Raw genomic sequence first — 10,560 nt, 5'->3', positions numbered from 1 at the left:
AGAGCAGTTTTATTTTATTACTGAGAGGGCTACCCTACTGAAAGAAAACGAAATAAATAAATAAATAAACATAGGTCTCATCGGCGCAATTCTATTGCGAAGTTCAGTGTTGACTATGCCTCGCAAAAACTGGTTTATTAAAATTCGGTCCCTGTCTGGCATTGGACCTCTGCCCATGATGGTTTCGGCTCGCCTCAATTTGGAATCCAATTCAATTGCGAATATGGATCCGTCTTCATTAGGTCCTTGGAACCGAGCATAGAAATTAGCGAGTGGGTCCCCACTGCAAATATCGCCAAACTGCTGTTTTAATTCGGCAAATGCTGTCTGGGGATTTTGCCATTCGACTGGGATGTTCAAAACCAATTTTCTTGCTGAGCCCCCTAAGTTCCTTACAATTGTTGCAAATTGTAATGTCACTGGCATGGTACTAGCTGATAGTAAATACTCCATATCTCGAACCCAGTCCTCTATTAATATACCCCCTGTTGTTCCTGTGAATATTGGAACACTTTTCAGTTGATGCACTGGGTTGTATGGCATATACCCAGCACCCACATTATTCCGCTGAATTGGAGTATATACATTTGAAATATTATTATGACGTTCGCTTACCCTTTGTGGTGTTGAATGTGATGGAGTCCTTTCAAAATGTGATGAAGAAGAAGTATCGTTGACCATGTCTACAATTGTGTAATCCATTCTATCGCTATTTTCCGTATAATGAATTAAAGAAATAAACTTGTCCGTACAATTAAAGAAACAAAATTCAAAATCTGCTGTGTCAATGTCTCGGTAGAACCTCCAATTTGTAGCACTCTTTATATTAAATGACACAGACTGTTGTTATATTCTCTCAATGGTACTTTATTTACACTATATACAGGTACACAGAGAGTGATTAAGTTGTAGCTATCGGTTCAAGTTATTTCCAAATTGTGTTAATCTACAAGAAGTGTTAATTACAGAACATACATGACTATTTAAGGAGTAGCCCAGTGAGGTGACTTATCAGTTCAGTGACCCTCCTTGTCCCCTCCCAAGAGCTGGTATATTAGTCTGGGAGCCCAGAAGGTTTTAATTAGCAATTTGAGTACAAAAGGTTTGAGGTGTGGAGTGTGTAGATATGGTCTATGGGACCCAGAAATGGCAATTCTTAAGTGACGGGTCCTGTTCAATTTTAGGGGGGAGCCACCCAAATGACCCCTAAAATTGAATTTAATTAGCATATCGAGTACATCGACCAAACCAATTCTAAAATGTTCTCTGACCTATCAGGAACCAAGATCCATAATTCTTAAGTGACCATTCCTGTGCTAAATTAACTTAAGAACGCACTTAATTAGTGCTAATTAGACATTTAATTAGCATTTTGAGTACATCAACGAAATTCACATGACAATCAAACAATTCCAAGAGGGTTCTTGCATATAACCTCTAGACCTTTTGCATCGTAATAAAAAAAACTAAGATGACAGCTTTTAGCTACTGATTTGACAGAAATATCTTTGTCAATTACACAATTAGGTTCCATTACTGTTAATTTATATTAATTGTTATTTAATGTTAAATATTACAGCTTGACTAAACTTGTTCCTTACTCCTACCCTACCTCCTAAATTAATTAACTTTGCACCATATGGACAAGCAATATGATCAAGAACAGTCGATAATGTAACGCACGCGAAAATAACTCATGGTTATTTTGCAAAATTAGGTTCCATTACTATTGTATACTACATTGTTATTTAGGCTAATGTTAAATGTAACAGCTTGACTAGAATGTTTTCTTACATCCTCCACCTCCGACTTGCTACAGTTTATACCAAATACGAATATGTATAGTGAGACGATCACGAACAAAATATAACGTAACATACTTATAACTCACGTATATTGCAAAATAATGTTCCATTGCTGTGTATTTATGTAATTGTGACAGGGGGATCCTGTCACAGTGATAACCCTTTGCAGGAAATGGAATAACCCAATGTCCTCTAGGAATGTAAATGGGCTTGTACCTCATTACCACCAGTCAGTCCTCAGCATAGGTACCTTCTGTATAAATACATTTTTAAAACTTTCTTTTTTTGATCAAAACCAACTGAAATCCAGCTGGGGTGAGTCAATATGTTTCATTATTATTTGTTTTTACCATAATTATTAATTAAAGTTAAGCTATTGGTAGCGACCAATGGTCGTTTAATATTATCAAGTTTAGTATGTAAAATGTCACAACTTGTTAAACTTAAGTTGTTGAAGTAAGGGATATTGTGCGCATAGTTAGTCCCTAGCTATAGTCAAGAATGATGGATCGGATGTAAATTCCATATTTCTCCGAAACCCATCTACAGTAATGTAGGATAAGCTTTTGTATTGAGATACAATCGAGTCGATAAATCATTGACATTAGTAATTTGTATATGACCATTATGTTTTGATTAATCATTAAAGGGGGATTCTGGGTTTAAAATTGCTTTTAAATATCGTTTATTTATTAAATAAAAAATATTATAACAATATAGACATGTCAGAATGAAGAAATAATAACGAGAAATTAAACAAATTAAATTTCATATACATTTTAAGGTAAATTCATGGAAAGTCTGTTTTTCAGCACATTAGGGAAGCTCATTAAATATTCATGAGATATTCACAAAATCACGTCATCAGTGGATTCCAAACTCGCGACGTCATGTACGTTTTGTTTGTCAACTAAATTTACATCTCTCTCCCCCTGTCAAACGACGACCACCCGATCATTGTGAAATACATTTTTTGTAGATTTTCTAAGCTAGGCCTAAAGTGTAATAATAACAGTAGTAGCATATATTTATTTGACATTTAAAGTGCTAGTGCCACAGACTTAAATTCAGATTTGGGTAGATTTAATGTCTATAAATCTTGACCGAAATTTGCATTGACCTACTTTTAACGGTATGGCCGTAATCACCTCTTAATTAGGAACGTTAATATGCCCTCGTACTTTATAAGCATGAAGTCACAGGCAGAAGACATTCTACTTCCGCCTTTTAAAACAACACACGTGCATGCATGAGACGCTGGTTTACTACTAATAATATATACTGTATACTGCTTTCTACTGGTACTAATTGTTATTGTTCAACTATTATTATTGTCAGCTACTTTTTTATTTATCTATTATAATAAATCAATATGCCTTCTCGCTGTGTTGCTGCGAATTGTGATCATGAAAATAACTTATTGTTTCGGTGGCCAAAGGACAGTTTCACCGCCAGGCAATGGACAAGATTTGTACGTACAAAACGCGATATTATGGAAACCCACAGCTCGATCAGTGCTTTGTTTTTAGCATTTTTCAGACGATTCATTTACAAACATGGGTCAATTCAAAGTTGGTCTAGCTACAAAGTAAGTATTTGTTAATTAGATGAATATTTTACCTTCAACAAAAACTGAATAAAATACGTTCGCCGTCGCTATTGTTAGGCCTGCTGGGCCAAGCCTAGCTTCTAGGCGCGCGGGCACATAATTTGCAGTAACAATAACATTAAAACTACATACAGTACAGTTGCTCCGTCTGATATGTGTATAGTATTTACTTTATGTTGGTTTATCTTTAAATAAACATAAAATAATAAGTAATAGTAACTAGTTTTGCCTACACACACAAATAACTCAACTAGGCCTAGGCCTAGTTGTTATGTATTTGGCTTATTATATTAATAATAATGGGATAGGGCTAGCCTAGCCAGGCCTAATTAGTACTACTGAATGCTGTACAATCATGATGGAGGGTAGTCGATGCCTACACTGTTATGCTCAGTAGGAGAATATCCTGTCGGTGTAAGTGGGAACTAACAACTACAGTATATTATAATTATATTGCTTACGTTATTTTGCCCTTAATATTAACTGGACAACGGTTTCCTCACTACTTTTAGGCTTTTACTGAATGCCAAAACAGCGGTACCAACAATACATGTTGTGAGGGAGACATCCCACGATGGTGGTCAGGTGGCCAAAGAGTGTACAGCACAGAGGTTAGTGTAATACTAATAGATTCAATAAATAAAAGAAAAAATGTTTTGGTTTGTCTGATATTTATTTATTAATAGTATTAATATTCATTCCAACAGGTCAGTATTTATTAAAAGAGAAAAGGCGAGAGTGATCAGGGAGCTTATTACTGGAACAGAGGATGAGGAAGAGGATGAACAGGAGGAGCTGGCCAGTGTATGCGATAAGCCTCTTATGGTGTCCAGAGGCACACAGACACGAAAGCAAATATATATACATATAATTATGTTGATGAGTTATTCAAGAGTCTTCTTGAGGTTGTTATGGAACTAAATCTAGATGCATTTACAGAGACCATACCACCATCATTGTGCGCAGCATTTGAAAGACCTGAAAAAAGTGCTGCAGTTGCCCAACATACAAGCCGGTTTAAAAAGCAGTAATGACTTGACACCATGTTTATTAACCATATAAATGAATTGAACACAGCATATTATTGTAGACATAATAAAATTGTTGAAATATTCACAATTTACTGTATTTTCAGACTATTTCATTTTTTTCCCAATAACAATGTATTGGAGATGTATATGAATGAGAGAAGCAATAAAATCAAAATGAGTTGCAAATTGTATAAATTATTATTTTATTTAATTAAAAAAAATTATTAAACTAATACTACCGTATTTTCCGGAGTATAGGTCGAGACTTTGTGGGAAAATTTTAATTGCAAAATCGGGGGGTCGACTTATACTCCGACCATGCGTTTTTGTTCAAAAGCCGTCAGCTGCCATTGTCAAGGCCTAGCTAAAAAAGGTCAGTGGCCTATCATCAATCAATCACTCACAGAAGTTTTTAATTTAATACCTGCATTGTACAAAATAATACAACTCCAACAAGTACTGGTCAATAAAATATTAATATATCACAAAGACTCATTTTGATGTTTATATTACGCTTTTAAGATAATTAAGAATAAATAGGCCTAGTTTTCGTTTGTGTTTTATATGCTTCGTATTCACTCGCGAAAACATCATAACACACACCACAAACGAACTACACGACGTTGGAATGTCCATGCAGCATGTTTGTTATTGTGCGATATTTTCATCTATACACATGCGCAGTTTGTTTGTTTGTTCGTAGTTACAATTACTGCGCATGTCTATTCATGTACATTCGTGTACATTTACAGATAAACGCGATTTACAACTACTCGCCTGTACAATTTAATAAGCCTCCTAACGGAAAACTCGTTTTAATTTATTTGGGTGACGCGAAAAAACATCGCTGATGGCAAGTACTGTAACGCTACATCGCTGTCATTTGTCAGGCATTTATTATAGGCTGGCGAAGACTGCGGCGAAGTCGTTGTGGTTTACATATAATAATAATAGATTGTCTTATAAATATTATTGATTACATCTTAGGCGCCTTCGGTAAATTATTTCAAACGGCAAGAACGCGTTTCGATTTTGACCGTCGTTGAAACGTGTTTGACAATCAACCGTTCTAATTAGTGCATCTAATTGAATATTCATGAGAAAGACCACGTTCCCGACACGCCTTTCCAAACGGAGCCAGAGCGATGTAGCGCGTTTGTGTCAGGGAAACGGCTTCCCTTTGTCTTGCCGGTTCAAACAAAACATTGACGTTCGAACATGTTTGTGTCACAGAGTCGTGTTTTCTATTATCTCGAACTCTTGAAAACTAATCGGGGAACCTCCTTTCGCGGCAAACATCACTGTATAATAATTACTAGGCCGGCCAGGCCGTATACGGTGAAGCCAAAACAACGTCTAATATTAATAATACGGTGAAGCAAAAACAAACGGTTTTCGTAGATTTTAAAGTGAAATAAAATGTTAATAGCGCATGATTATATAACCGATCGGCAGTTCACAAAAACGGGAAAAAATTTTTTAAATAACCGCAATTTAGGCTAGGCCTAGTTGATCGCGAGCGAGTGACAGCAAATCGTCGCTTTGCACATGGAGGAAATATTTCCTCCATTTTGCATTACCTTCTATCTTGCTAGCTACTTGGCGCCAAATCACGTTTACACGAATCAATCGTTTATAAGCATCACTAAATCGTATCTTCATATTATTATGACAGTATTAATATCGTGCTATTTACCGTTACTAAATACATCAATTTATATTTTATATAAAAGTTAAAAAATCTTCGGTAATCTGAAAGAAATCTATTTTAACAGTGCGGTGTTTGAACGTTATAATTTCGCAACTTTTTGGTTTAGATTTTATTATTAAAAGAATTAGTATCCCGTTGAGTTATTGTATTAACACGAACCGTTAGAAATGTCACTGTGCATGGTCTATAAATATAATGCCTACTTAACTATCATCAAACAAACTGGTTTCGGTCAGTAATTAGGAATAGAAGGAGCCTAAATGTTTTGGCCCAATTTTAATATTATTATACATGGTGGTAATAAAATATTTGAACTAAACAATCCAGTATTTTTAGTCTATGACGTCTTCATATTTAACAAAAAAGTGTCTTTCATGTGAAGACAAGCGATTGCTACTCAAGCATTCAGAAATAATAAACAAAACAAATTTATTTCATAAAATTAATAATTTATTATTATAGCCCAAAGCGCTGTACAAAAATAGAAGTCTTAATATACAATAATTTACATTTTAAATTTAATACAAACAAAATTAGCATTAGCATTAGCAAAAGATATTTTTACATTCTGTATGAATCTGAAAATGCTATAAAAGCGATCATTGTAAAAACAAAACAATTAATGAACAATACAAGTGGGATGTGTGCTCAGTTTTTGTGATCAATGTGTGTTATGAATAGGTATTGGGAGTAGTCAGGATTATCATTGCAATAGGTTGCAAAACAGAATTTAAAATAAATAATAATCCAAGTGTATATTCAATTGAAAAATAAATCGTAAATATTAATCAACATTAAAGCATCAAACATCAATGATTTTTTATTTAAATAAATTAAAATCCAATTTTCCCATAAACCATTATTCAGAAGCATTAACGTATACAGTATAATATATGTTTTAATGGATAGTACATAGTAGTATTAAACAAATCGTATTCGAATCGTATTATTATATCCGTTTATAGTTGAAATAAATAAAAATGATGTCTCAGAAAACGGTTTCATAACAATTGTTATGAATGTGAACCAAACTTAACTACTGCGAACATTGCGAACATGGGTAGTCAGTTCCGTTTTACTACTAAATGTGAATGCAGGGCAGTATATGCCCTGCATATACTGCATCGACCTAGAGATTGTTGCATTTCTGTGTCATCCGTGTCCCATGCAGGCAGGTTCATTACTTCATGAAAAGTAAGAAAATGACCATCTCTATCTTTGCTTGGCACGGGTGAAGGAAATCCACCGCCGTCATGAAAAATGTGTTGCATAACATCATGTGCTTGGATGGGATTACCTTGACAGTGATGACATAAAGCGTCTCTACATTTAGCAAATGATAAAAATCCAATTCTTTTGTCTACATGACGTAGCATAAACTCTACTTCCTCTACCAAATGACTCTCCCTGTATACTTTGCCACTATTTGACGACATCACCTTGTATGTTTCGTTATAGTCCGAATATGGAGATTCTTCAGTAACCGCGGATGGTATGTGACTTAGTTGGATAGGAAAACCACCGAATTCCACGTGTTTCAAATATTCCCCAAGTTCTTCCATCGCTTGGTCGTATACCTTGCATTCTTTGCCGGCCATTTCCTCTTCTGGTATGTCTTGATGCCATGGGCATATAGATTCACCGGGCAGCTTGTCGGGAAGTGATACCGATGCCAACGCATTTGTGCAAGGTGACCAGACATGCTCAATGGGGTTTAGGGCTGATTGACCAGGAGCGTATGAAGTAATGATGAGTGCATCAAGTTTTAAATCACGGAATAATCTGCAATAATACAGTAGATTTGACGCATGTCCAACATGGAAATTACACCCACCGTCTGCTATGATGAATATGACAGTTTTGCCAAGACGGACTTCTTCTCTTAATAATGGTACCAGGTCGTTAACGTGAGAAGCAATTGTACATTTAGTTAAAGGTCCTCTGTTGATTATAGTTGCGGGTCCGTTGCGATGGACAGTATATTGAAATCTTCCAAACGTGTCAGTTGTTCTTTCTGGAGGATTTGGCAACACAAGTTTCATATAACCGCAAGGGGTAATCAGGTTGGAAATCATGATCCAAATATACTGGCCGATCCGTCGTGGGAAAGAACCGACGTATACTAACACGACGATCCACGGCAAGCACGTCTTCTCCTGTAAAATAACACAATTTACATTACTATATGAATGAATTTTATTCCTTCTTTGATCTTGATAATATTTATGAAGGTGTAGAGGGTAACGCTCGGGACCCTATTCGAAACCGCTTTTTTCTTTTTAGTTTTTCTTAAATAGCAACCAGAGGCAAGTTTAGATGAAAAGTCTGGTATTGACATCTTAAAGCAGTAGATAAAGTAGATATAGTTAACAATATTTACAACATTAATTAATTTATTTAAAAAATAATCAAATATCCGTTTAACTAATGTTTGAATAACAATATTTAATTTCTTTCTATGTACATTTTATGTTTAATGCCAGTAATGAGTTCGGGATCCCGACCGGGATGGGGTCATCATTTGACAAATTTTTCGGGATTTTTTTTCGCAATATTGGGATAGACGGGATTTTTTTTAAAGAATTGCGGGATTTTGTACGCAATATTGGGATCGTGTTCGTAAACTATGGGATTTTGTAGGCAACATCGGGATCTTGTACACAAGATCGGGATTGGCGGGATTTTGTTTATAAAATTACGGGATTTTGTACGCAAGATCGGGATTGACAGGATTGTGTTTGTAGACTATGGGATTTTGTACGCAACATCGGGATTGGCGGGATTTTGTTTGTAAAAGTACGGGATTTTTTACGCAAGATCGGAGTTGTCAGTGATTGTTTTTACATTAGTATCGCGAAAAAAATGTTTCTTTTAATACGTAAAAGGTACATTAGTCGATAGGACTAGACATTTTACACTATCCTACAATTTTTACTGTAGGATAGTGACAATGTAGTAAATCTTATTTCCATTCCGGGTTTTAATACTAAAACGATGGCCTAAGCACCTATACTTCTTCTGCCTCTAGCTTATGGAATGACTTATTAGGTCGTGTTCTTCCAATTCCACCTTCAAATCTGCCTCATCTTTTTCTTTAGAAGCTCTCATACCTTTAATCACCTATTTTTAAATGCATTTAAAGCACAGATAGCTATATTGTCACAGAAGACGTCATACAATAACTGCGCGGTCTTTTTATTTTTATTTTCTATGGTTGATATGTGATTACTAATCAGCATGGAAGGAATAAGTACAACATAAACCCCACACTTTCCTAATAAAGCATAAAACTTGGAATTGTACATTTTTGTACAGTCCAATTTACAATGATTTTATATTTTAATTTATATATGATATATAATAATATGACATATAGGGTACATTGCAATCAATTACATTAATTAAAATTTATATACTAGCCTATTACATTGGATAAAACACATAAATTATTTTGTTTTAGCATTAGACCTAATTTAAAACGCTTGCGATGTTGTTGTGATCCTGAAAGAGAAAAAATATACTGTATGTTACAAATGTTTATTTTGATTCTCTACAAAAAACGTGTCTCTATTGTAAAAGACTCATTGGGCGCTTCATAGCTGCGGCCGGAATGAATCGCGGTACCAAGCTTTAAAAAGTAATTTTTATGTAAAGTACGTCTTAACAAACGGCGGGCGTGTAAAGAACAATATACCATTACCTGGTAATACTCAATGAAGGAATCGTACAAAATGACAAACAATAATGCTGCTCAGTCAAACGTTCAATGGGGCGGAGCAACATGCCAAACGTGAATAAACGCGTCCAAACGGTGTTCCCCCAAATGGTCTGCCAAACGCGTCTTTACGACCTTTGTCGTAATATAATAGCAAACGTGCCTGAACGCGTTCTTGTCGTTTGAAATAATTTACCGAAGGCGCCTTAATAATATAAACAAACAACCACATTTCATACATTTCTAGCCCTCTTTGAACTTCAAAAAGTTGTGTTATTAGCTGATTTTGGGGGTCGACTTATATTCAGGTAATACCAAAATCAACGATATTCTAGGGCAAAGTTGGGGGTCGACTTATACTTGGGGTCGACCTATACTCTGGAAAATACGGTAAATAGTATTCGAAAATTAAAATGCTGCTATGGCTGTTTTAATTCAGGTCTGGTAATTTAAATCCTGTAAACACCGGGTCATCTCCAGGTGGTGGGAAATGTGCTCTTATGCAAGAGACAACACAAGACGGAAGCACTATACGGATATTTTTTCCGACATATCCATGTATCCATCGGGCATACTGTCTGTACGATATGTGACAGTACTTTTTGTTTTTTGGTCCGTTATAGATAACTTTCTTATCATACTTCATAGTGTTGCTTATACGAAAGCCATGCTACTTCCAGCACCCAAGA

At 35.4% G+C, this 10,560-nt stretch overlaps 2 protein-coding genes across 2 annotated transcripts; one reads left to right on the top strand and one right to left on the bottom strand.

Annotated features, from left to right (window-relative positions):
• Positions 1 to 2,920: 2,920 nt before the first annotated feature.
• On the top strand, positions 2,921 to 4,600 carry LOC140048010 (uncharacterized). The gene is made up of 3 exons (XM_072093024.1): positions 2,921 to 3,393; positions 3,927 to 4,025; positions 4,122 to 4,600. The coding sequence occupies exons 1-3, from the start codon at positions 3,362 to 3,364 to the stop codon at positions 4,333 to 4,335; spliced, it is 345 nt and encodes a 114-aa protein (XP_071949125.1). The 5' UTR covers positions 2,921 to 3,361; the 3' UTR covers positions 4,336 to 4,600.
• A 2,620-nt stretch (positions 4,601 to 7,220) lies between these two features.
• LOC140047562 (uncharacterized) lies at positions 7,221 to 8,231 on the bottom strand. The gene has a single exon (XM_072092603.1). It carries the CDS (start codon positions 8,229 to 8,231, stop codon positions 7,221 to 7,223), a length of 1,011 nt encoding a protein of 336 aa, XP_071948704.1.
• Between the last annotated feature and the right edge of the window lie 2,329 nt (positions 8,232 to 10,560).

Source organism: Antedon mediterranea, chromosome 4 (assembly GCF_964355755.1).
Source record: "Antedon mediterranea chromosome 4, ecAntMedi1.1, whole genome shotgun sequence".
Lineage (NCBI taxonomy): Eukaryota > Metazoa > Echinodermata > Crinoidea > Comatulida > Antedonidae > Antedon > Antedon mediterranea.
Note: the sequence above shows the minus strand (reverse complement) of the source record. Positions and strands in the feature narration are given on the sequence as shown.

What these genes read in the sequence shown, in the direction of transcription:
- LOC140048010 (XM_072093024.1), top strand. Translation starts at nt 3,362, where the DNA reads ATGGGTCAATTCAAAGTTGGTCTAGCTACAAA. An exon ending in AAAGTTGGTCTAGCTACAAA is followed by an intron (nt 3,394 to 3,926) that starts GTAAGTATTTGT and finishes CACTACTTTTAG; the next exon opens with GCTTTTACTGAATGCCAAAA. An exon ending in AAAGAGTGTACAGCACAGAG is followed by an intron (nt 4,026 to 4,121) that starts GTTAGTGTAATA and finishes TCATTCCAACAG; the next exon opens with GTCAGTATTTATTAAAAGAG.
- LOC140047562 (XM_072092603.1), bottom strand. Translation starts at nt 8,231, where the DNA reads ATGATTTCCAACCTGATTACCCCTTGCGGTTATATGAAACTTGTGTTG.